Source organism: Scyliorhinus canicula, chromosome 7 (assembly GCF_902713615.1).
Source record: "Scyliorhinus canicula chromosome 7, sScyCan1.1, whole genome shotgun sequence".
In the NCBI taxonomy this organism is placed as follows: Eukaryota; Metazoa; Chordata; class Chondrichthyes; order Carcharhiniformes; family Scyliorhinidae; genus Scyliorhinus; species Scyliorhinus canicula.
In genome coordinates, this window is record NC_052152.1 from 6,910,377 (window position 1) to 6,937,637 (window position 27,261).

Here is a 27,261-nt window from a genome sequence, read left to right on the forward strand (position 1 = left end):
AAGACTAATGAGATGCCTTCATTTGAAGGGAGCCGAATTCTAAAGGGATGGAAGTTATGTTGGGGCTGCGGATCTCTGGCTGGTCCCAGCAGGAGCACGTCGATCAGTTCTGGGCCCCACATCCTGGGAAGGGTAACTTGGCTTTGGATCAGCGAGAGAGAGTGTCTATTGACCAGAATGATACCGGGACTAAAAGGGACAGATTATGACCACAGCTTGCAAAACCTGGTTCAGTATTCCCTCGAGTGCAAAGGATTAAGGGGTGTTATAATCGAGATGTTTAAGGCGATTAATGTGATTTGATTGAGTGGATGAGAGAGAAACTATTTCTCCAGGGAGGTATGATGGGGGGGGGAACTACATTTTTATTGGGTAAAGGCTATCAAAGGGTACACAACCAACATTGGAGATAAATTAGCCACGATCTAATTAAATGATGGAACAGGGACAGATTGGCCTCCTCTGGTCCCTACTCTCCCATGGTGTGCAGTGTATTCACATCAGGCACAATCTAATGGAAAGGTTTCCAAGTGTCATTTGTGGTGGGTTTTGCTGTGAGTTCAGCCGGCGACTTCCCCACCGCTATCTGACCACGCTTAGGACGAGATTGAGCTAAATGGGAGCAAAGTCCCACAGCGAGCGCATTTATCCGTCCGCTTCGCGACGCTCGCAACACGGGGAAACACAACGCTATTGAGCGGCATTCGGGTTCGATAGGGGAACGTGTGGCCAAGGTCACACAGAGCCCCGTCTTCTGCACTGAGGGTCTCTGCTCGCCAGAATTCCTCAATGTAGCGAGCGATCAGGACACCACCTTTAGCGAACTCCCATGCAGGGCGACTCCAGCCTGATTGCCACTGCTCAAAAAAATGCCAGCCTGGCACCCACGTGGCACTGACAGGTTGGCAGTACCAGGGTGCCACCAGCAGTGCCACTGTGCCATCCTGGCAAAGGACAGGCACCTGGGTGCCGTTCAGTCTGGTCCCCGTTTCTGGAGGGCAGTACTGCACAGCGCTCACACGTGGTATCCAAGGTGATGGGCATTGATTCCAACATGGTGGGTATCTCGGGAAACTGCAAATTTGCCATAAACGTTATCCCGCCCACAATGGACAGGATTTACATCGCAGCGTCTAGCGAGATCACGTTTGATCTCGCGAGGCATTGCGAGCCGGGTCGATCCCAGGAGCAGAGTCGCCTGGCTTCTATCGCCATGCTGCGCTGCGACAAGGTGCTTTCTGGGCGCAGCGTGGCCGTTCAATCGCGCACTTAGTCACTTTCTTGGGCCGTGGGTAGTTTCTCTCTGGGCTAGCCCACACTTAGAATTATTTCCACCACTGGGAGGCTGAGCTCGCCGACCTGACCGGCTCCTCAGAGATTGGCCCCACCATTTTGAAAGGGTGGCCCAACCTCTAAGTGAGCTTGTGGGTCCTCCACACCCCCACCCATGGGCATTGCCACCCCTCCCATACACACAGACATTACCCCAATCCCCTCCATGATGGCACCCCCGTCTTCAGGCCCCAACACTCCCTTACAAGCCCTCCATTTCCAGGCCCCCACCCTTCCCAACCCCCTCAACCTCTCAGAGGCCACTTCTTTATCTGCTCTCCACCCCCCAGCTGATTTCCCGACACCTCGATCTCGCGAGGCGTACTAGCAGCCAGGAATCGCGCGGGGGGTTGAAACCAGCATCTACCAGTCGTGCCCGCTCCCGGTCAAGCAACCAGGGGAATGCGCCCAATGTTTGAGTCGAAGAGACTATGCGGTCAATCAGGAGGTTGTCAGATGTTAATTAACTCAGGCTTCCAAAGACTGTTGAAATCAGAAGGAAAAGGAGGATGGGGAAGCTGAGGAAATGGAGGGGGGAACAATTTGTAGTAGGGTAGTGCAATGAATCTTGACTTCAACATTGTGAAGATTCATGGTGCGGGTGGGGGTGGTGTGGGGGAAGAATGTATCAGAGCAGGTGACCGGGAGGGACAGCAACCTTCAAATGTTTTCATCACTTTCAAAATCAAGAGATGGAAGTGTTTGGGAATATTTTGCCCACCCTTTCACGTCTGTTCAGAGTAACGAACGTACATTGACAACTAACCCAAGTGGTTATCCCTCATCCCCATTGAGATAGGCCTACTCCATAACTAGCTTTGCTACATTTTCCCCCCTCCTCATTCGGAGGTGGTGACGGTTGACATCTGCAGCTTAACTCCAGCTACCCGAACATGTTCTGCAATCCTTAATATCCTGACCAAACAAAAATCTATCAATCCCAACCTTGGAAGCCCTGATTGTTTCCCAATCTCTACAACCTTCCAGAATGTTTAGCACAAAAACAGGCTCTTTGGCCTAAATGTACAGGTCATTGTGCCCACACGAGCCTTCTGCCACCCTTTCATAGAATCCCTATAGCTCAGAGCGTTTATCCAGCTTCTCCTTAAATACATCGATACTATTCACCTCAACCACTCTTTGTGGTAGTGATTCCACAATCACCACTCTCTGGGTCAGGAGGTTTCACCTGGTGTCCCAATTATTGACAACTTTATGTTTATGCTTGTCTGTTTTGGCCTCGGTCACATCTTTCCAATGTCTATCCTATCAATGCCCTTCATAATTTTAAGGACTCCTGTTTATCTGTTTTTGGTGTTGTGTTGAGAGAGGAATGGGACAGAGAACTTCTTTCTCAATTCATTGTCAGCATGAAGGCATCACTGACAAGACCAGCATTTACCTCCCATCCCTAGTTGGTCATCACGTGGCTTGTTAGGCCACTTCGGAGGACAGCTCAAAGTCACTCATGTTTCAGACTGGAGACCAGTTACCAGCGGTGTAACACAGGGATCAGTGTTGGGTCCTCTGCTATTTGTGATTTTTGTATCAATGACTTGGAGGAGGGGGCTGAAGGGTGGGTCAGTAAATTTGCTGATGACACCAAGATTGATGGAGTAGTGGATGAGGTGGAGGGCTGTTGTAGGCTGCAAAGAGACATTGATACGATGCAGAGCTGGGCCGAAAAATGGCAGATGGAGTTTAACCCTGATAAGTGCGAGGTAAATTTGAATGCGGAATACAGGGTCAACGGCAGGGTTCTGAGGAATGTGGAGAAACAGAGAGATCTTGGGGTTCATGTCCACAGATCTCTGAAGGTTGCCACTGAAGTGGATAGAGCCGTGAAGAAGGCCTATAGTGTTAACATAGAATTTACAGTGCAGAAGGAAGCCATTTGGCCCATCGAGTCTGCACCGGCTCCCAGAAAGAGCACCGCACCCAAGGTTAACACCTCTATCCTATCCCCATAACCCAGTAACCCCACCCAACACTAAGGGCAATTTATCATGCCCAATCCACCTAACTTGCACATCTTTGGACTGTGGGAGGAAACCGGAGCACCCGGAGGAAACCCACGCACACACAGGGAGGATGTGCAGACTCCGCACAGACAGTGACCCAAGCCAGAATCGAACCTGGGACCCTGGAGCTGCGAAGCGATTGTGCTATCCACAATGCTACCGTGCTGCCCCGTGTGTTAGTCTTTATTAACAGGGGGCTTGAGTTTAAGAGCCGTGGGGTTATGCTGCAACTGTACATGACCCTGGTGAGACCCTGATAAGTGCGACTGATTCATTTTGGTAGGAAAAATTTGAATGCGGATTACAGGGTCAACGGCAGGATTCTGAGGAATGTGGAGGAACAGAGAGATCTTGGGGTTCATGTCCACAGAACTCTAAAGGTTGCCACTCAAGTGGATAAAGCCGTGAAGAAGGCCTACAGTGTGTTAGCGTTTATTAACAGGGGGCTTGAGTTTAAGAGCAATGGGGTTATGCTGCAACTGTACAGGACCCCATTTGGAGTATTGTGTCCAGTTCTGGTCACCTCACTATAGGAACGATGTGGAAGCATTGGAAAGGGTACAAAGGAGATTTACCAGGATGTTGCCTGGTTTGGAGGATAGGTCTTATGAGGAAAGGTTGAGGGAGCTCGGGCTTTTCTCTTTGGAGCGGAGGAGGATGAGAGGCGACTTAGTAGAGGTTTATAAGATGTTGAGGGGGATAGATAGAGTGGGCATTCAGAGACTATTTCCTCGGGTGGATGTAGCTGTTACAAGGGAGTAAATGAGGTTCAGGGTGGGAGATATAGGAGGGATATTCAAGGTAGGTTCTTTACTCAGAGAGTGGTTAGGGTGTGGAATGGACTGCCTGCTGTGAGAGTGGAGACGGACACTTTAGGAACTTTCAAGCGGTTATTGGATAGGCGCATGGAGCCCACCAGAATGACAGGGAGTGGAATAGCTTGATCTTGATTTCGGACAATGCTCGGCACAACATCGAGGGCCGAAGGGCCTGTTCTGTGCTGTACTGTTCTCTATAATGTTGTTGTGGGTGCAAAGTCGCAAGTGGCCCAGGCTGAGTGGAGGGGGAAGAGAGCTTCAGGTCTCCACTCACCTTTGTGCGACAGTGCTCCTAAGTTTGCTGGTGTTTTGCCCTCAACCTAGTTTAAAATTGATCTGAACTCCTTCCCCCTCTTGATGAGTTCAGCTGAGGTTAGGCACTGAACCTGGAATCTTCCCAACCTCTAACGCTCTGTTATATTAAACCTGTGGAGAAGTTTGATTAGATCACACTTGATGCAGGTGCAATGGTGCCACAGTGGTAATATTACTGGAGCAGTAATCCAATGACCTGGGCTAATGCTGTGGGAACACAGGTTAATATCCCACCATGGCACTGGGTAGAATTTACATTCAATTATTTAATCTGGAATATGAATCTAGTCTTGGTAATGACGACCATGAGCCTATCAATGATTGTTCACTAATGTCCTTTGGGGAAGGATATCTTCCACTGTTACCTGGCCTGGCCTACATGTGACTCCAGACCCCACCCAGCAATCTGGTTGACTCTTAACTGTCCTCTGCAATGAACAAGCGAGACACTCCACTTGGGCAATTAGGCAGGGGCAACACATGTCCTCATCTCGTGACAGAATTTAAAACAATGTACTGTGTGCGGTTCTGGTCTCTGTCATCGAAACAATAAAGAGACACTAGAGAAGATGCAAAATAATTACAAGACTGGTTTTAATTGTCAAAAACATTGAACGAGCTGAGGTTATCTAGCATAGTGGTTAGCAATGTTGCTTCACAGCACCAGGGTCCAAGGTTTGATTCCCACTTGGGTCACTATCTGTACGGAGTCTGCGCGTTCTCCCTGTGTCTGCGCGGGTTTCCTCCGGGTGCTCCGGTTTCATAGAACATAGAACATTCAGTGCAGACGGAGGGTATTCGGCCCATCGAGTCTGCACCGACCCACTTAAGCCCTCACTTCCACCCTATCCCAATTACCCCTCCTAACCTTTTTGGTCACTAAGGGCGATTTAGCATGGCCAATCCACCTAACTTGCCGTCTTTGGACTGTGGGAGGAAACCGGAGCACCCGGAGGGAAACCCGCGCAGACACGGGGAGAACGTGCAGACTCCGCACAGACAGTGACCCAGCAGGGAATTTCCTTCCACAAGTCCCGAAAGACATGCTGTTCAGTAATTTGGACATTCTGAATTCTCCCTCTGTGTATCCGAACAGGCGCCGGAATGTGGCGACTGGGGGCTTTTCATTTGTAACTTCGTGGCAGTGTTAATGTAAGCCTACTTGTGACTTGGGTTATTATCTTCTCGCTAGAAGAGGCTGAGAGCTGGATACTGCAGGGTGTGATAGGACAGACAAAGAGAAAATGTCTCCATTGACAAGAAGCCCAGAACCACAGGCCATAAATACTGGATCGTCACTAAAAATACCAATATCGGCACCAAATGAAACAGCTCTATTGAAGGATAGAATATGGAACTCACTACACAAGGAGCGGGTGAGGTAAATAGTATATATGTATTTAAAAGGAAGCTACATAAACTGCATGAGGGCGAAAGGATTCAGTGATAGGTTGAGGTGAATTAGGGTGGGAGGAGGTGCATTTGCGGCACCAAAACTGACATGGGCCATTTGGGCCGAATGGCCTGTTTTCGGTGCTGTTCAATGCAAGTAACCCAAGCAACACTTTCAAAGGAGTTCTGGTGACTGCCCTCAAATGGAGACACATTGAGAAAAAGTAACTTGGCTTTGGCTGTGAAACCGTTTTCTCATCTCTCTCCCTGCTGGAGCAAAGAAGGAAAAAAAAAAATCCCGGCTGAACCCTGACAGGTCAATTATTCCACCTCTCAGCTCCTTCGCAGGGACATGCTGTGAAAACAAAAGTTGCTGTGGCTCACACGAGCGCAGCCGCATAGAAACTCCATTTGTTATTGTCCAGACAAGGCCAAAGGGCTGGAGATAAACATATTGCTGAAATGTGATAAATTGCTTGCTGTACAAAGGAAAATAATGGGACTGAAAGTGTGGATGTACGTGTCGAAAACTCTTGTCCGACACAGGGTGGAGAGATGGTCGCGGGGTGGGCTGAGGTGTGGAGCGGGGAAGAGAGGAAGTGGCCAGAAGTGAGAAAAAGAAAGAAAAGGAAACGAACTGGAAGCAGTCACTGAAAAGTGACTGGAATAAGGGGAAGGGCTGTGAGAAAGGGTATGCGGATAAAGAGAAGGAATCAGCGAATGAAGGAGAGGCACAGAGAAGCAGGGAGGGAAGGAGAGGTGGAGGGAGACGGAGAGAGAAAAGGGGATTGAGAGAGACAAAGAGAGAAAGAGAGATAGAGAGAGGCAGAGAGGGACTGAACGCTAGAACCGGAGAGAGAAGATTAAGTGAGACAGAGCGGGAAGGAGCGATAGGGAGAAATAGGAAGGCAAATTGGAAGGCAAATGAAATGTTAAGCCAGTCTTTCCAAAATTATACAAGACACCAGTTAAACCACACTTGGAATACTGTGAACACTTTTGGTCCCCTTATCTACGGAAAGAAATACTGACATTGGAGGCAGTCCAGAGAAGGTTCACTCGGTTGATCCCGGGTATGGAGGGATTTTCTTATGAGGAGAGGTTGAATAGGTTGGGCCTGTGCTCATTGGAGTTTTGAAGAATGAGAGGCCTCCCACAGTGGCCTGGCCCGCGATCGGGGCCTACCGATCGGCGGGCGGGCTGGTTCCGTGGGAGACTGCTTTATTCTGCGCCCGGCCCCTGTAGGGCACCGCCGTATTGCCTGGGAGCCGGCGCAGAGAAGGGAACCCCCGCACATCGGCCGTTCCACGCATGCGCGAAAATACGCTGGTCGTTCTGCGCATGCGCGGGCCGTTCCGCGCCAGCTGGAGCTGCAGGAACCACTTCTGCGCCAACCTAGCCCCCTAGAAAGGTGAGACTTCCTCACTTTCGGGGGCCGTTGACGCCGGAGTGGTTGATGCCGGTTTTCACACCGGCTTGGGGACATAGACCCATTATTGGGGAATCCCGCCCATAGCATTCTCAGGTAGTTTGACAGGGTTGATGCGGAGGGGATGCTTCCTCTTGTGATAGAGCCCAGGACCAGAGGGAAGAATCTCAGAGTAACGGGATCATCCATTTCAGACAGAGATGAGAAGGAATTTTTTCTCTCAGGGGGTAGTGAATCTGTGGAATTCTTTACCCCAGAGAGCTGTGGAGGCTGGGTCGTTAAGTATGTGTAAGGCTGAGACAGACAGATTTTTATTCAGTCAAAGAATCAAGGTTCATGGAGAAAGGCGGGGAAGTGGAGTTGAGGATTGTATCAGGTCAGCCATGATCTCATTGAATGGCGGAGCAGACTCGATGGGCCGAGAGGCCTACGTCTGCTCCTATGTCTTATTATTTTATAGATGGAGAAGAAGGAGAGATAGGGGGAGACAGAGAGAGATGGAGGGAGAGAAGAAAAGATGGAGAAGGAAAGATACAGAGACACACAGACAGGAAGGAAAGATTCAAAAAAGAAATAGAAGAGAAAAGAACATGTGAGGAAGAGGGATAGAGAAGCAGTTGAAAGGAACAAGAGATTAAATGAGAAGAAGGTGATGGAGAAAGAGAACGAGAGAGACACAATAATTGAGTGCAAACTGCATAACTCACTTCCGTACAAGGGTTGAGGCCAGGTCAGTTATTGACAGAGCCATTTTTTAAACACTCTCTGCAGTAAATGGTGTTGCCGCGGAGGGTGAACTCAGAAGGTGAGGCAAACGTGCTTTGTCCAGATTTGAAAGAGAGCAAGTGGAAAGGTAGACTCTGGGCTCTCAAATGGAAAACATTGTGTGAGTTCTCCTCAGGTTGTTACCAGCGGCTGAACGGGCAAGCTGGGATTCACGATACCCTATTACTGAGTGGTACGTAACTGCCATCGGCAATACACAATATCACCTCGTTCACAGCTCACTAGGTGCGAGTGGGTACCGTTACCTATCGCCAGTGGATATTCCCTATATCTCCTATCAGTTGGTACACACTGTACTGATCAACAGCCTCCAGATATATATATAATGTAAAAGAGGTCATTGGTATGTATGATGTGCAGCAGCTGGTGAGATGTATATGACTACCCACTGGTGATAGGCACAGGATACACCCGCAGATACTCTGTGGACCAGTTGGTAACGCAATACACCTTTCTGTTGCTCGTCGAGGATTTCTAAACCGTAAGGTTTCTGCTCCATGCCTCACTGTTGCTCCATCTTGGATCTTATTCTGTTCATGCTCCTCACTTTGTGTCCTCTTCAGCTTTCTCAATCAGACGCCCTAATGTCACACGGGTGTGGGGAAAGAGAGGTGTTCCATAGAATCCTGACAGTGCAAAAGGAGGCCATTCAGCCCATCATGTCATGGCGTAACCATCTGAATGGTGCGGGCACAAGTCTAACTCTCAGTGTACACAGTGGGTTGTGTAACTTCAGATGGGCCAAGTTCCCATTCTGTCAATCAAAAGCTGCTAATTGATTGTTATAGAAGTGCATTGAGGCGAAAGAGTTAGCCCCTCGCTAATAGCAATAATTTAACATGGCTTTCTGTACGTTGCAAGGTGTTATGTGGCTTTGTGCAGGATTTTTGGAAAGCCTCTGTGTGTTCTGACGCATGCAGAGATTCCACAAATACCTCCGAAGAATGATTGATGGTTCATTTCTGCAAACCGAGACCTGGACTCTTACATAGTCAGTCAGGAGAAAGTTCCTGCTTCATTTTAAATGTCATACCTTGTTCGTGTCAAGGTGAAACATGTCTGTGCTGCATAATTCATCCCATTTCATTCCAACCAGTCAATGTGAGAATCAAACACTCCCAAACCTAGAAACACCAGGGGCGCAATTCTCCCCCCCATGCCGGGTGGGAGAATCGCGGGGGCGCCGGGTGAGTCTCGCCAAGCCGCCCCGGCACCCGCACCCCCCCAAACCGGCACGCCGAGATTTAAGGCTGGGCGCTCAGAGAATTGTCACTCGCCGTTTGTAACGGGCGAGCGGTGATTCTCCGGCCCGGACGGGCCGAGCGGCCTGCCCAATACGACGTGTACCCGCCGGCGCCAAACACACCTGGTCGCTGCCGGCGTGAACAGCGTGGGAACGCTGGGAGTGGGGGGGGGGGGGGGAGCTGTGGGGGGGGGGGGGGGGGGCTGTGGGGGGGGGATCCAGCACAGGGATGGGACTCAAAAGGGGTGACGTCAGTTACATGGCGCCGGCCGCGTACTTTACGCGGCACCGCTTTTACGCGGCGCCAAGGCCCGGAGTGCGTACATGACGCGGTGCAGCTCCTAGCCCCCCCGGGGGTGGGAGAATAGGGGGCGAGGAGCGGCCTCCGACGCCGGAGTGAAACACTCCGGTTTTCACTCTGGCGTCGGCACTTAGGGCACGATTCTCCCAAAACGGGAGAAATCGTAAGGCTGGCGTCAAACCCGGGCGGGTTTGACACTAGCGCGCCCCTTCCCGACCGGGAACCGATTCTGGTCCCCGGTCGGGGCTAGCAGCCCGACGCCGCAACCTCCGGAATTCCAGGTCCTGCCATGTGGGAGGTGATTAATCCACTTGCTCTGTATCTAACCCTGTGTTGTACCTGTCCTGGGAGTGTTTGATGGGGACAGTGTAGAGGGACTTTACTCTGTATCTAACCCCATGCTGTACCTATCCTGGGAGTGTTTGATGGGGTCAGTGTAGAGGGAGCTTTACTCTGTATCTAACCCCATGCTGTACCTGTCCTGGGAGTGTTTGATGGGGACAGTGTAGAGGGAGCTTTACTCTGTATCTAACCCCGTGCTGTACCTGTCCTGGGAGTGTTTGATGGGGACAGTGTAGACGGAGCTTTACTCTGTTTCTAACCCCGTGCTGTACCTATCCTGGGAGTGTTTGATGAGGACAGTGTAGAGGGAGCTTTACTCTGTATCTAACCCTGTGCTGTACCTGTCCTGGGAGTGTTTGATGGGGACAGTGTAGAGGGAGCTTTACTCTGTATCTAACCCCATGCTGTACCTATCCTGGGAGTGTTTGATGAGGACAGTGTAGAGGGAGCTTTACTCTGTATCTAACCCTGTGCTGTACCTGTCCTGGGAGTGTTTGATGGGGACAGTGTAGAGGGAGCTTTACTCTGTATCTAACCCTGTGCTGTACCTGTCCTGGGAGTGTTTGATGGAGACAGTGTAGAGCGAGCTTTACTCTGTATCTAACCCCATGCAGAGAATGGTTAACTCTGTTCCAAACCTGGGGCAAGATTCTCCGAACGGGAGACTAAGGGCGAAATTCTCCGACCCCCACGACGGGTCGGAGAATAGCGGGAGGGCCTTCCCGACATTTTTCCCGCCCTCCCGTTATTCTCCCCCACCCCCCCCCCCCCCCCCCCCCCCCCGCCCAACCCCCGACACGAATCGCTGCCGCCGTTTTTTTACGGCCGGCAGCGATTCACAGCTGTTCGATGGGCCGAAGTCCCAGCCCTTTACGCTGTTTTTACGAACGGCAAACAGACCTAGTCTGGCCGTTCGTAAAAACGGCGGGAACAACTCGCTTTTTATAACCATGGCACCGATTGGCACGGCAGTACCACGGCCCGATGCCCGCGCACTATTTGTCCTTCCGCCGCCCCGCAGTATCCATTCGCGGGGCGGCTGAGGGGCATCCCGGCCTGCGCATGCGCGGGTTTCGCGCAAATACGCGATGACGTCATCCGCGCATGCGAATTTCGTTAAGCCCGCTTGCCGGAGTTAGCGCCGGCTGACGCGTCATATGACGTCAGCCGCGCATGCGCGGATTGGAAGACTCCAACCCGCGCATGCGCGGATGACGTCATCGCGTATTTGCGCGAAACCCGCGCATGCGCAGGCCGGGATGCCCCTCAGCCGCCCCGCGAATGGATACTGCGGGGCGGCGGAAGGACAAATAGTGCGCGGGCATCGGGCCGTGGTACTGCCGTGCCAATCGGTGCCATGGTTATAAAAAGCGAGTTGTTCCCGCCGTTTTTACGAACGGCCAGACTAGGTCTGTTTGCCGTTCGTAAAAACAGCGTAAAGGGCTGGGACTTCGGCCCATCGAACAGCTGTGAATCGCTGCCGGCCGTAAAAAAACGGCGGCAGCGATTCGTGTCGGGGGTTGGGCGGGGGGGTGGGGGGGTGGGGGAGAATAACGGGAGGGCGGGAAAAATGTCGGGAAGGCCCTCCCGCTATTCTCCGACCCGTCGTGGGGGTCGGAGAATTTCGCCCTTAGTCTCCCGTTGGGAGAATCTTGCCCCAGGTTTGGAACAGAGTTAACCATTCTCTGCATGGGGTTAGATACAGAGTAAAGCTCGCTCTACACTGTCTCCATCAAACACTCCCAGGACAGGTACAGCACAGGGTTAGATACAGAGTAAAGCTCCCTCTACACTGTCCCCATCAAACACTCCCAGGACAGGTACAGCACAGGGTTAGATACAGAGTAAAGCTCCCTCTACACTGTCCTCATCAAACACTCCCAGGATAGGTACAGCATGGGGTTAGATACAGAGTAAAGTCCCTCTACACTGTCCCCATCAAACACTCCCAGGACAGGTACAACACAGGGTTAGATACAGAGCAAGTGGATTAATCACCTCCCACATGGCAGGACCTGGAAGGTGAGTGTGGGGGGGGCCGTGATTGAGGGGGGGGCTGGCCCACACAGAGGCCTGGCCCGCAATCGGGGCCTACTGACCGGCGGGCGATGTGGTGAATGTATAATGCTTAATTCACACTATGTATCATTGTGTCCTTGTGGGTTCTGTCTGTGAGCCGTTGCGCAGCTCTGCCCACAGGGGGAGATGAGGAGCTTGTACAGGGCTCCACCCTTGGCTCCGCCCATGGCCCCTCCCACTACCGGAAGTATAATGTGCTGCGGTCTTGTGTGTCTGCCCTCAGTTCTTCTGGCCGCAGGCAGGCTCAGTTGTAAGTTTATTAAAGCCACAGTTTACTTCCTCTCGTGTCTCGAGTGAATTGATGGTCACATCAGGTGGGCTGGTTCCGTGGGGGCCTACTTTACTCTGCACCAGGCCCCTGTAGGGCTCCGCCATATTGCCTGGGAGCTGGCATGGAGAAGGGAACCCCTGGGTATGTGCGGAAATACACCGGTCATTCTGCGCATGCGCGGAAATAGGCCGGCCGTTATGCGCATGCGCGGACTCGCACGGGCCGTCCTGCGCCAGCTGAAGCTGCGGGGACTACTCCGGCGGCAACCAAGCCTGCTAGAAAGGTGAGAATTCCTCACTTTTGGGGGCCATTGACGCCGGAGTGGTTGGCGCCGGCGTGGGGACATATCCCCATTATTAGAGAATCCCGCCCTCTATTCCTGCCTCACCTAATCGCTGTCCACATCCCAAAGGGAGACACGCTGATTCTCCTTGGCGGAGTTGCGGGGGGGAGGGGGGTGCATATCTTTGGAAAGGCGCATTAGGCAGGGAAGACGTAGGGAAAACAAACCCAGCGGAGTCCTTCTCCTGTCGAAATGCCTGGAATATGACCTTATCATAACAAACACCCTGTTCCATCAGAGAGACAAATACAAGACCTCACGGCAACACTCCATCCAAAGCACTGGCATTTAATAGATTACATCATTGTCCGAGTGAGGCACGGCAATGATCTTCACATAACCCTCACTACGACCGGAGTCAGTGACTGCTGGACTGACCACCCACGAATCCATTTTGCCATCTCCATCACCCTGGGCCCCAGACTGGCGCAGGCAGACAAATCTCAAAGACTCAGCTGGTACCTCACAGTCATTCTGCAGCCAGCAATAAGCCCACAGTGCCTGGTCCACCCTAAACATCACCAAAAACAGCACCTCTAAACCAGGAAAGACCGAGACTGGTTCAACGAGAGCTGTCAGGCGATCCAGGACCTCCTTGTCCGCAAATGCAAGGCTTTCCTGAACTGACAGCTCCACCGAAACGCGAGCAAGAGGAAACAAGGCTATAGGCAACTGAAGGCTGAGGTGCAACGAAGAGCAGATGGTGGGTGGAAAGAGCGCAGGAGACTCAGTAACTCGCCGACAGCCATGATGTGTATGGCTTCTTCAGGACAATCAAAACCATCTTCGGTCTGAGTGCCCAGGGATCTACCCCACTGAGAGCCAAAAGCGGAGAGGCGCTAATCAAAGGCAGTTACTGCCCGCTGGAGAGAGCACTTCATTGAATCATAGAATCCCAACAGTCCAGAAAGAGGCCATTTGGCCCATAGAGCCTGCACCGACCCTCTGAAAGAGCACCCTACCCAGGCCCACTCCCCTGCAATAACTCCGTAACCCCACCTAACCTTTAGACACTAAGTGGCAATTTATCATGACCAATCCACCCAACCTGCACATCTTTGGACTGTGTGGGAAAACCGGAGCACCCGGAGGAAACCCACGCAGGCAAGGGGAGAACGTGCAGACTCCGCACAGACAGTGACGCAAGATCAGAATTGAACTCGGGTCCCTGGAGTTGTGAGGCAGCAGTGCTAAACACTGTGCCACTTTGCTGCCCACTTCAAGGTTCTCCTCTACACCGTCCCGCAGCCACTCCCCTCCACCATCTGACAGCTAAAAAGCAACAAGGCCTCCAGCGCAGATGGAATCCCTGCTGAAATGCTAAAATACAGCAGAGAGGCACTCTTGACACGAGTGCACTACCTCCCGCCCTTGTCTGGAAGGAAGAGAGTATGCCGGGAGATCTTAGGGACACCGCAATTGTAATTGTCTTCAAGAAAAGAGACAGGTCCAACTGCGGAGATTACAGAGAGATTTGCCTCCTGTCCATCACGATTAAGGTCATTGCGAAAATCCTCCTCAACCACCGCCTCCCCATGGCTGAAGATCTCCTCCCTGAGTCTCAGTGCGGCTTCGGCCCATCAAGAGGCTCAATGGCCATGATCTTCAGTGAGCGACAAATCCAGGAATAGTGCAAGGAGCACCATCAACCTCTGTATATGGTCTTCGATCTGACATAGGCGTCTGACTGTCAACCATGACGGATTGTGGAAATTCTTCCTTAAATTCGGCTGTCCACAGAAATTCGTCACCATTCTCTGCCTTCTCCACGATGACATGCAAGCCGTGATCTTCACAAACGGATCTACTACAGACCCAATGCAAGTGCAAACTGGGGTCAAACAAGGCTGCATCATCACATCAACGTTCTTCCCCCATCTTCCTCGCTCCGCCACATCACCATGAATCTTCCCGCTGGAGCAAATCTACAGAACCAGCAGGAAACTGTTCAACCTCCAACACCTCCAGGCCAAAACCAAGACACCCCACCTTCTGTCATCGAGTGGCAATACACAGCCGACGCCTGTGTGTGCGCACACTCAGAGGCTGAGTGACAAACCATCATTGAAACATTCACCGAGGCACAGGAGAAAACATCCAGAAAAAAAAGGTTCCCTACCAGCCTCCCCTTGCCACACAAAACTGCCCCCGACCATCAAGATCCACGGGGAGCCCCTGTACAAAATCGACCATTTCCTGTACCTCGGGAACTTCCTATCGGTGCGAGCTGACATCGACAATGAAATAGACCCAAATGTGCCTTCGGACGCCCGAGGAACCGATTGTTCGAACACCGAGGCCTCAAACCCAACACCAAGCTCATGGTCTACAGAGCAGCTTTGGTCCCCACCCGCCTATGGACAATATGCAGCAGACACCTCAAACCCCTGGAGAGATATCACCAAATTGCCACCACAAAATCCTGCAAACTCACTGGTAGGATAGGCGTACCAACATGAGAGACCTCTCCCAGGCCAATATCCCCAGTATCGAAGCACTGGTCGTGTTCGATCAGCTGCGATGGGCGGCCCACATTGTCCACGTGCCTGACACAAGACTCCCAAAAGAAGAGTGTTACTCCGAGCTCCGCAATGGCGAGCGATCACTAGGAGGACAGGAAGCGCGATAAGGACACTCTGAAAGCCTCCCTAAATAAGGAAGGCAGGGAGGCAAAGGAGGATCCTAAAGAGGAAAGGAAGCTTCGACAGCAATTTGAGTAGCGAGGGGCTGTGGTTATGTTATTAGAGTAGCAAATTAATCCGGTTCAAGTCCCACCATGGGCCTTAACCTCTACCTTATTTTTAAGAAATTGCTGGATTTTTACATTAACTGCTCTTTAAGTTCAATGCGGAAAGGTAGGGTTCATAATTATTAGAGCAAGGAAAATATCAGCCATGATTGAAAGGTGGAGCAGACTCGATGGGCCGAGTGGCCGAATTCTGCTACTATGTCTTATGGTCCAAGGACCCTTTTAATGATGTGCAAACTTGAATATCGCTGAAAGGAGAAACATATCGCCAAAGCTTTTCCTCTCACACTCATCGGGACAAACACAAGAATACCAAATTTCAAACAATCATAACAATTTATATTTGAAATTTGGCATTCTAGCATTTGTCCTAATGAGTGTAAAAAAAAGTGCTTCAGCAACATGTCTCTCTTTTCAGCGATATTCAAGTTCTGCACCACTGCACCAGGGGCTGGTTTAGCTCGCTCAGCTAAACCGCTGGCTTTTAAAGCAGGCCAGCAGCACGGTTCGATTCCCCTACCAGCCTCCCCGGACAGGTGCCGGAATGTGGCGACTAGGGGCTTTTCACAGTAACTTCATTGAAGCCTACTCGTGACAATAAAGCGATTTTCATTTTCATTTCATTTTTCACTAAGAGACAGTTTGATATTACAATGGGGCTGGTATGGCTCAGTGGGCTAGACAGCATGGGCGGGATTCTCCCCTACCTGGCGGGGTGGGCCGTACCGGCGCTGAGGAGTGGCGTGAACCACTCCGGCGTCGGGCCGCCCGGAAGGTGGAGAATCCTCCACACCTTCAGGGGCTAGGTCGGTGTCGGCGGGGTTGGCGCTGCGCCAGCCAGCACGGAAGGTCCTCCACCGGCCGCCGCGAGTTGGCGCATGCGCGGGAGCATCAGCGTGTGCTGGCGTCATTCCAGCGCATGCGCAGGGGGGTTCTTCTCCGCGCCGGCCATGGCGGAGGTTGACAGCAGCCGGCGCGGAGGGAAAGAGTGCCCCCACGGCACAGGCCAGCCCGCGGATCGGTGGGCCCCACCATGGGGGCACCCCCGTGGTGTCTCATCCCTTTACATAGTCAATTGTTGTCGGAGATTTTAAGATTTGAAATCCGATCTTTCTTTCTCTCTCTTTATTTCACTTTCTGCACTGGTATGGACTCTAATACGAACGCTGGGTTTTATTTCTGAAGGAACATAATTGAAAAGTCGGGAAGTTTTGTTAAATCTGTGTCAAACCTTGATTAGATCTACATTTTAGTGCTGCATGCAGTTCTGGTCACCGTGATACATTAAGGATATTGAGGCACTGGAGAGGATGCAGAGCAGATTTACAAAGGCTAATTCCAGAAATGTGTGGGTTTACCTCTGAGGAAAGAGTGAGCAGGCTTTTCTCTTGAAAATAGACAGCTGAAGGACGACGGAACATAGTTTTCACCTGATGAAAGGTTTTGATAAGATTGGGTTCAGAGAGAATGTTTCCCCTTGAGGGGAAGAGCAAAACTAGAGGCCGTCAATGTAAGGGAGTTCCCAAGGAACCCAATCGGGAATTTGGAAGAAATTTCTTGATGCAGAGAGGGGTGAGAATGTGGAACTCGGTACCACAGGGAGTGGTTGAGGCAAATAGCTTAGATGTATTTCAGCTCGTCAACTTAATGAGGGAAGCCATGATGTGGAGATGCCGGCGTTGGACTGGGGTGAGCACAGTAAGAAGTCTTACAACACCAGGTTAAAGTCCAACATGTTTGTTTCAAACACGAGCTTTCGGAGCACTGCTCCTTCGCATCATTCGCCTCAGGAAGGAGCAGCGCTCCGAAAGCTAGTGTTTGAAACAAACATGTTGGACTTTAACCTGGTGTTGTCAGACTTCTCACTATATGAGGGAAGATAAGAGTTATGACGGTAGAGGTAAATAAGGAAAGATGGGAGGAGGCTTGAGTGGGGTATAAACACCAGCATGGGCTGGTTGGGCCAAATGGCCGGTGTCTCTGCTCTATATCATGTGTCATCCTGTGTAAGTCATACAATATCCTCCCCCATCAGTCCTCATCTTCCTTCTCAATCTTAAAATCTCAGTGATAAAGAAGACTGACTGTCAGTCCTGTCATTTGCTGAGGTCCCAGGGGCCTCGTTGCCTTCACACTGATCCATGCACCCACGGGATCTGGAGCAAATAACTGGAGTTGAAGGGATCAGGAAAAGAGGCCCAACCTATAGGGGGAGTGAGATATCCCAGGCCAGTAGGCTCCAGCTGGTTGTAGTTTCCACAAAACACTGAAAAGATAAATACACGCACTGCGCACAGCCTACCTTCCTCAGTTGTGCGCGCAGTTTTCGATTCACTGTCGATCCCCTGAAACTCGTTGAAATAGGGGCGGACTTTCATTTCGTAGGTGATGCCCTTCTTCAGGCTGTTAAGGACTGCGCTCCGCTCGGTTGGCACTTTGACCTCTTGCACTTGCCAGGCAGAGGGGCTCGTGAGGCCGGAGACTTGCCGGAACACCACGCGGTAGCCCTGGATGAACTGCGACTGGCGGTCGACCTGTGGGGAACCAAGAGAGGAAGCGGCTAGTTTCCTTAACACTGGTGCATCTGTCCATCAGCATTCAGAAGGAGGAATAAGCAGAGGCATTGCAAACTCAAAGGTACAACTTTAAACAGGGTGCAGGAACAGCGATCCCTTGGGCATATGAGCACCTATCTCAGAATGGGGCATGGCAAGTTAATGAAACTGTGATAGAGCCTTTTAGGATCTTTGGTCCCATAAGATGAGGAGTACATTCCAAAAGCAAGGAAGGTATAAACACTTGGTTAGGCCTCAGCTCGGGTACTTTGCCCAGTTTAGGATAATAATAAAAATAATCTTCATTATTGTCACAAGTAGGCTTACATTAACACTGCAGTAAAGTTACTATGAAAATCCCCTGGTCGCCACATTCCGGCGCCTGTTCGGGTACACGGAGGGAGAATTAAGAATGTCCAATTCACCTAACAGCACGTCTTTCAGGACTTGTGGGAGGAAATCGGGAGTTGCGGGAGCGCCAGTGCATGCTAGAGTCATGGGCAGAGGGCTTCGTTTCCGCACCGGGAATGGCTGGCTGGTACAGCCTCCGGTGCGGAAGGATAGAGCGCCCCCACGACACAGGCCCGCCCGCGGATCGGTGGGCCCCGGGGACAGATCCCCCCGCGCCCCCCAAGAACCCCGGAGCCCGCCTGGGCCGCCAGGTCCTGCCGGTAAGGGACCTACTCCAATTTTCGCCGATTAGACTAGCGAAAGACGGGCGGGGCTTCGGGCCATCGCGGGCCAGAGAATTCGGGCAGTCCCCGCGCCCATTGAGTTGCACCGGTCCCCGCCATTCTCCGAGGCGGGCGGCGCGACTCACGTGAATCCCGCCCCTGCCGTCCTCCTAATTCTCCCCCGATAACTCCGGACAATTTCACAGCCTCAGGACAGCCAATAGAACGTATTCATCGTTGTAAAAACATGGCAGCCAGTTTGTGCACAGCAAGATCCCACACACAGCCAAGTAAAAATGACGGCGTCAACTGTTTTAGTGATGTTGGTGAAAGAGCATAAATGTTGCTCACTGCACCAGGGAGCACTCTCCTACTTTTGGAAATAGGGCCAGAGGATCATCAACTTCCAGGTGTGAGGGCTCACGGGGTGGAGCCTCCCATCCAGAATCGGGCACATCCGACAGTGTAGCACTCGGCCGAAACTGCACTCGGGAGTTTCAGCGAGCATTTTGTGTTCCAGTTGCCTGGAAGGCAACAAACACCATTAACCTTCTGACACCGAAACTCGAGTGCTGCCCACAGAGCCGGGCCTGACACCCTACTGGAGATAGACAGCGGTCAACGAGTGTCAGAGACTTGCTTTTCATAATATAATCAGGTGCTCACCGTCCATGTGACTTGGATGCTGGATGGTGTGAGGACAAGTGGGTTGTGGAGACGGACGATGACTTCACCAAGCTCCCGCTGTACTTGTCTGTGATCCACACCTTGTGCTGGTGGGCTGATATCTGGATGGGAAAGAGAAGAGGAAAACAGGCTTTGAGACAAGATCACAAAAGTCTGGATCTGTGGTGAAAGAGGCAGAGTTAACGTTTCAGGTTAATGACTTTTGATCAGAGGTTGAAGATTTGAGATATCTCCCTGCGATAGCCCAGCATGTCTCCTCGACACCCTCAAAGGAACCTGACCACAGGCTGCCTTCATTCCGCTTACACATTAACACACTGACAAAAACCTTCCACCAGCTTATTCAAGAGTCGATTCATTGGAGATGTGAATCAGTCCAGCAATAAGGTATACAGACCACTACATTCCTGACTTTCTTTCATCCTAGCTCCACCCCTTGCTGCTCCTGTCCTGGGAGTGTTTGATGGGGACAGTGTAGAGGGAGCTTTACTCTGTATCTAACCCCGTGCTGTACCTGTCCTGGGAGTGTTTGATGGGGACAGTACAGAGGGAGCTTTACTCTGTATCTAACCCCGTGCTGTACCTGTCCTGGGAGTGTTTGATGGGGACAGTGTAGAGGGAGCTTCACTCTGTATCTAACCCCGTGCTGTACCTGTCCTAAGAGTGTTTGATGGGGACAGTGTAGAGGGAGCTTCACTCTGTATCTAACCCCGTGCTGTACCTGTCCTGGGAGTGTTTGATGGGGACAGTGTAGAGGGACTTTACTCTGTATCTAACCCTGTGCTGTACCTGTCCTGGGAGTGTTTGATGGGGACAGTGTAGAGGGACTTTACTCTGTATCTAACCCTGTGCTGTACCTGTCCTAGGAGGTTTGATGGGACAGTGTAGAGGGAGCTTCATTCTCTATCTACAGTCAGTGTTTGGGAGTGTTTGATGGGACATCCCTTAACTCAAACAATAAAAACATTACTTGTGCTCACTTTCCGTCGCTCAACAGAGTAACACTTGGAACTCTTCAAGACAAATTTCCAGAAAGACAGTCTCTGGCCCTTCTCATTGACTTTTATTCACAGAGCCAAGAGATTCAGGAAATAAAAGGAAAAACAATGTGCAATGTGAAGAAGCACCATGACAACAAATAGAGCTTCTGCCAATCAACACTTAGCGTCTAACAATGACACAGACTGTAAGCGTTCATGCAGACTTTAGCTATGAGTGGCACAGTGGTTAGCACCGCTGCCTCACAGCTCCAGGGACCCGAGTTCAATTCTGACCTTGGGTCACTGGTGTGTTGAGTTTCCACGTTCTCCCCATGTCTGCGTTGGTTTCCTCCGGGTGCTCCGCTTTCCACCCACAGTCCAACGGTGAGCAGGTTAGGTGGACTGGCCATGATCAGTTGCCCCTTAGTGTCCAACGGTTAGGTGACATTGTGGGGGAGTGGGCCGAGATAGGGTACTCTTTCAGAGGGTCGGTGCAGCCTCGAATGGCCTCTTTCTGCACTGTAGAGATTCGATGATTTTACTGTTGTTGGTGTCTGAAAGTGTTAATGTAGGCCTACTTGTGACAATAAAGATTATGACGATTATTATGTCGCCCACGCTGCCGAATGCTCCCTCAAACCTGGGGAAAACTGCAATCTTCCCTTCTGACTGGAATGTTCTGAAACCCGAGCTTGGCAGCAGCTAACTCTGACCTACTGATCGTCACTCTTATTCCTTTGGGTCTTTGTCGTGTCCTGTCCCATGGGCCTGATGGGGAACACTTCACATGGGCTACTGAACAAAATAATGAGTGACACTGATTCACAAAGGAAGACATGAATAATGTACCAGAATTTCTCAAAAACATAACTTTCAGTGAAGGTGAAGGAAATTAGTATCAGTGAAGAAATGGTTTCAGGGAAATGAATGTGATTGAAGGCGGGTAAATCTGCAGGGCTTGATAATCTTCATCCCAGAGTACAGAATGGAGTGTCCCTTGAAATAGTAGATCCATTGGATTGGATTGGATTGGATTTGTTTATTGTCACGTGTACCGAGGTACAGTGAAAAGTATTTTTCTGTGAGCAGCTCAACAGATCATTCAGTACATGGGAGGAAAAGGGAATTAAACAAAATTCAAGAAAATACATGAGAATACATAATAGGGCAACACAAGATATACAATGTAACTACATAAGCATTGGCATCGGTGGTTGTTTTCCAAAATTCTTTGGACTCTGGAATGGTTCCTAAAGATTGGAAGATAGCATATGTAATCCCGCTATTCAAAAAGGGATATGGAGAGAAACCAGGGAATTATAGACCAGTGAGCCTAACATCGAAAATGGGGAAATTCCTGCAGTCCATTATTTTTTAAATAATTTTTATTTAAAAAATTTTGAGTTTATACAACAACATCAAACCATACTAAAATACCAACTATAACAGTAATAACAACAATCATCAACCTTCGCCCCTCCTCAATGAACAACCCAACATATTAACAACCACAACCATTAACAACCAGAGAGTGGGGAATCTGTGGAATTCGCTACCACAGAAAGCAGTTGAGGCCAAACGTTGTGTAATTTCACGAAGGAATTAGATACAGCTCTTGGGGCTAAAGGGATCAAGGGATGGGGGGGAGGGAGGTGGGATCAGGGTATTGAACTTAATGAAATGAAAATGAAAATCGCTTATTGTCACGAGTAGGCTTCAATGAAGTTACTGTGAAAAGCCCCTAGTCGCCACATTCCGGCGCCTGTCCGGGGAGGCCGGTATGGGAATCGAACCGTGCTGCTGGCCTGCTTGGTCTGTTTTAAAAGCCAGCGATTTAGCATGGGGAGCTAAACCAGCCCCTTGATCAGCCATGATCATAATGAATGGCGGAGCAGGCTCGAAGGGCCGAATGGCCTCCTCCTGCTTCTATTCTAACTTGCCCCGGTTTGTGTGGGATCGCACCTGCTCTTTATTTGGTCAGCAACACAAGTTAAGGATGATTGGTGTGTAGAGTGTGTTAATGTGCAACAGCACGTGTGTCAGAGTTAAAGGAGAGGTGTCTCCTTTTTGGATATCGTTACCTGTACAAACCATCTCCTTTGTGACCTGGTTTTCAAGTTTTTTTGGGGGGGGGAAACGACAGATGGACAAGTAACAGGAAGGAAGAGCCAGTTCTGAGGAAGGAATGAGGACTGGGGGAGAGGGGGGGCGGTTTAAGGAACAGCAGCAAACTGAGAACACAGCGAAGATAAATCAAAATTCAACATTGCAGAACAATGACTTAGGTGGAGTGGATATACTGGTAAACTTTTAATTTAATTCAAATTAATCAACTATTGGACATACATTATTTTTAAATTTAGATTACCCAATTATTTTTTCCAATTAAGGGGCAATTTAGCGTGGCCAATCCACCTACCCTGCACATCTTTGTGTTGTGGGGGCGAAACCCACGCAGACACGGGGAGAATGTGCAAACTCCACACGGACAGTGACCCAGGGCCTGAATCGAACCTGGGACCTAGGCGCCGTGAGGCAGCAGTGCTAACCACTAGGCCACCGTGCTGCCCTACTGTTGGACATACATAAGTACAAAATGTAAATGCATAGACACAGAGCATATGGAGTGTAGCACTACTCAGTAGAAGATGTGTGAAGAGATCAGGTCAGGGCGTAAGAGGGTCATTTAGGAGTCTGGTAACAGTGGGGAGGAAGCTGTTTTTTACATATTTACATTTACATAGAATTTACAGTGCAGAAGGAGGCCATTCAGCCCATCGAGTCTGCACCGGCTCTTGGAAAGAGCACCCTACCCAAGGTCAACACCTCCACCCCATCCCCATAACCCAGTAACCCCACCCAACACTAAGGGCAATTTTGGACACTAAGGGCAATTTATCATGGCCAATCCACCTAACCCGCACATCTTTTTGAATCTGTTTGTGCGTGTTCTCAGACTTTTGAATCTCTTGCCCGATGGAAGAGATTGGAAGAGAGAATAACCAGGATGGGAGGGGTCTTTGATTATGCTGCCCGCTCTCCCGAGGTAGCGGCAGGTGTCGACAGAGTCAGCGGATGGGAGGTGAGTATATTGGCGAGGATCGATGAGAATGGTTCCGCGAATGAGGAGTGGCCAGTCACGTGGATGGACTGGAGAAGCCGGTATTATTCCCCTCGGAGAAGAGAAGGTCGAGGGGAGAGGTGTTCCTAACCACGAGCGATCTGGACAGAGCGGTGAGCAAGAAACCGTTCGCACTGGCGGAAGGGTTGGGAAGCGGAGACGGCAATGGGATATAAAAACATTTGAACAAAGGATGTGGTTAGGATCCGGAATCCACTGCCTCATGGTGCGGGAGCGGGTTTTCAAAGAGAATATATCAGCAGGGCGATGGGGAAAGGGTGAGGGATGGCAGCAGCTGAGATATTCTTGAAGAGAGCTGGCATGGACAGGAGGGGCTGAATGGCCACCGTCTGTGCTGTAACCGTACTGTGATCCGGTGAAGCACAAATTTCACATCCCAGTCCATCGGGGAGATGCTGGTTTATTTTGGTTTCCATTGCTTGCAAGAGAAAAGCAGCCTGCTGCCAGATTAAATAATGACTCTTTTCCTCTGCTATAATTCATGGCAAAACAGCAACCACGAGCAAATTTTCAGACCGTGATGTTTCTGACAACCGCAGGGTGCTGGATAGAAGGACTCGGATCAAGCCTCATTTAATTATGCAAATGAATGTAATTGGAATCAAGTGTTTTAATTAATTACTCATAAATGAACAGCGTCTGCCTTGCATTATTTCTCTGTCCTGCTGTTTTGTTTATTTGTCTCTCTATCTCTCTCACTGACTATCTCGGAACCTACCCTTTGCTCTCTCACTCTCTTTATGTCTCTTTTTACATTTGTCTGGTTCCCTGGTGCTCTCATTTCCTTTGTCACTGTTTCTCATGATGATTTGTTCCCTATCCCTTGCTCTTTTTCTCTGTCTCTCGCTCGTTGCCCTTGGCACTCTATCCCTCTGCTGTTCATTTTCACTGCAGATGTCTCCCTGACAAAGTCCATCTTTGTTTTGGTGTTCTCTCCCTCTGCCACCCTCTCTTCTTCTGGCTGCAGCTACATCCCTTTGTCTATCTGTCTATCTATCGCGGACGCTTTTCTGCTTTCATTCCAGCGTGTGTTTATCTGCTGCATCCCCTGTATTTGCTCTCTAATGCTCTCCTTTCCATCGCTCTCTGTCAGGCTTTCTGTCTCTCTCTCTCTCTGCAGCTGACTTTGCTGCAAACGGAATCATTTCTCTCCTCTGCTACCCCCCCCCCCCCCACCACCCTCATCTCGCACTCCACCAGAGTGACCATGTGCGCTCAGAAGGCTATTTGACCACAGAAGGCCTCACCGCTCAGTTGAATGCTGACCTTCCCAAGGTGCCAACAAAAATAAGCTTTGCGGTGGCCGGGGATTTAGCTGGAGAAGGGACAACCTTCAGTCATGTCACGCCTTTCACAATCTCAGGGTGTTCCGAAGCACTTTGCACCAATTATGCACGATTGTAGTGAAGGATACATTGTGCACAGTGAGGTCCCTCCAACAGCTCTGTGATCAATGGGCAGAATCTCAGTTTTAGTGACGTTGTTGAGGGATAAATACTGGTTAGGGTAACAGGTTGAAGTCACCTGCTCTTCCTCCTAAAGTCTTTAGCTCATGTAAAGTGGAATGTAAGTGCAAGTCTTTCTTTCTTCGAAGTTCCAGGGCAGTGATGTCCTGAGGTTCAAACAGTCTAAAGAAAGACCCCACCCCTCGCACACCTCGACTTTCCAGTGTATGAGAATGGGGTTGGATGCTGCCCTCAACAGTTAAACAGCCGGGGCACAGCTCCCTCTCTCTCTCTGAGCAGCAATGTGAAGGAGGAGTGAAGCAGTGGAGAGAGAGACGGGCACTTCGAGGTGTAAAAACAAACGCACAGCTGGTTAAAGAGGAGTCAGAGTCTAATCTGAACTCGGGTAATTAGAAGGGAAGCATTTGAGAACATCTTGCTTTTAATTTCGATTCAGAGTGAGCCACGGTCTGTTTGCAGACAGCTCCACTCTAATCACGCCACGCGACACAGGCGCCCCACTCTGATTCGGCAGCACGTCTACCATTCTGGCTACAACTCTCTTAAGCTGCTGTGTAAATGCCAGCTCCTCGGAGGCCTGTCATTTGGGGTATAGCCTGATTTGTGGAGGAGAATGTGGTAATGAGAAGCTAATTGGAGTCAAGACACTCTCGTGGAATTTCAGAGAACCTCACAGCACAGAAGGAGGCCATTCAGCCCTTGGCACCTGGTCCAGCTCTTTGAAAGAATTACCCAGTTAGTCCCACTTTTCCCCCTGTTCTTAACTCCGCTGTCGCTAACTTATCAAACTGGTTTATCTGACATCCAGTTCTGAATGAGCAGATCTTTTCTCCAATTAAATATTAGGAAAACGAAAGCCGTTATTTTCTGTCCCCCCCCCCCTCCAAACTCCGTTCTCCAGCGACCGAACCTGGCCCTCCCTGGCAACAGTCTGAGTCTAAGCCAGTCTGTTCAAACCATGAGAGTCACATTTGATCCAGAGATGAGCTTCCGGCCTCATATTTGTGCCAGCGCAAAGACTTGTTTCCACCTCCCGAACACCGCCCGACTTTGCCCCCATCTCAGTTCAGCTGCTGAAACCCTCAGCTATCCCTTTGTTACCTTTGTTTGGGACTATTCCAACACACTCCTGTGGCTTGCCTCCCACATCCCACCCTCCGTGAAATTAATGCCATCCGAAGTTCTTCCTGTGTCTAAACCACACGGCAAGTCTCGTTCCCCTGTCGCCCCTGTGACTGCTGACCTAGATTTGTTCCCATCAGACAACCTTAAACAATTTCAGCCTTGCTTCCAAGTCTCCCCATGGTTTCATCCCTTCATATCTCCTCCAGCCCCAGTACCCTCCGGGATCTCTGCACTCCTCTAATTCTAGCCTCTCGAGCATTATCCTCCACGCCCTCCCCCCCCCCCCCCCCCCTCCCCCGCACTTCATCATCCCTCTTGATTCATTTTTAAATTGTCTTACATCTGTGTGACCTGATTATAGACCCTCCAGCCAGTGGAAACAGTTCCTCCTGAATTAATCTATCTCCCTTCTTCTTGCCCTCTTGTCAACTTCAATCTGAAATCTTCTCATAGTGACGTGTTGTGATGACAAACGTTTTTTTATTCTTGCCCTGGTCACGTTCGGAGGATGCTGAGATTCCGGAGACATTACCTGCACCCAACCCTGCTCGCTAGGTAGCTCATCTTCATACGTCAGTTTTCCACCTAGTCCATCATTAGAACAGGTGAAGGCCATTCAGCCCCTCGAGCCTGTGCTGCCATTCAGTTGCTTCATGGCTGATCTGCATTTTAACTCCACCTACCTACCTTGGTTTTGAAACACTTAAAACTCTTGCTGAACAAACTTCTATCATTCTTCCTTTCAATTCACCTGCTGCCTCGACAACTCTTTAGGGGAGCGCGTTCCAGATTTCTGATACCCCTTTGTTTGAAGACATGCTTCCTGGCATCACCACTGGCACTAATTTTAAGGTTATTTTCCTCTCGTTCTGGACTCCCTCCAGTCCCACCCCACCAGAGAAAATAGTTTATCTCGATCTAGTCTACCAAATCTTTAAAACAGCTTTACTATCCCAATCAAGCTTCCAATATTGATGGGATACAGGTTTCTTGCGGTCTCTACTCTAATAGAGTTTTAGCCCCAAGATCATTCAGGTGAATTTACATTGCAATCATTCGAATACCAATCCTTCTTGAGGTGTGGGGCCCAGTGCTCATTGTAGTCACTCCGGTGTGGTTTATCCAGAGCTCCGGACTGCTGTAAGATAATATTCATCCCAATGTAGTCCATCCCTCTGGGAATAAAGGCCGACATCCCATTAGGCTTTGTA

The 27,261-nt window shown here is 50.3% G+C and overlaps 1 protein-coding gene across 18 annotated transcripts in view; it reads right to left on the reverse strand.

The window, feature by feature from the left end:
• The window catches only part of robo2 (roundabout, axon guidance receptor, homolog 2 (Drosophila)), a 1,648,725-nt gene that overhangs the window by 96,252 nt on the left and 1,525,212 nt on the right, over positions 1-27,261 (reverse strand). For all 18 annotated transcript variants that reach the window (XM_038801330.1, XM_038801331.1, XM_038801324.1 and 15 more), the window contains 2 exons: positions 19,317-19,438; positions 17,724-17,955 (listed from right to left, as the gene is read on the reverse strand). In XM_038801330.1, the coding sequence (XP_038657258.1) occupies positions 17,724-17,955; positions 19,317-19,438 (354 nt within the window). The remainder of the gene's footprint in view (positions 1-17,723; positions 17,956-19,316; positions 19,439-27,261) is intronic.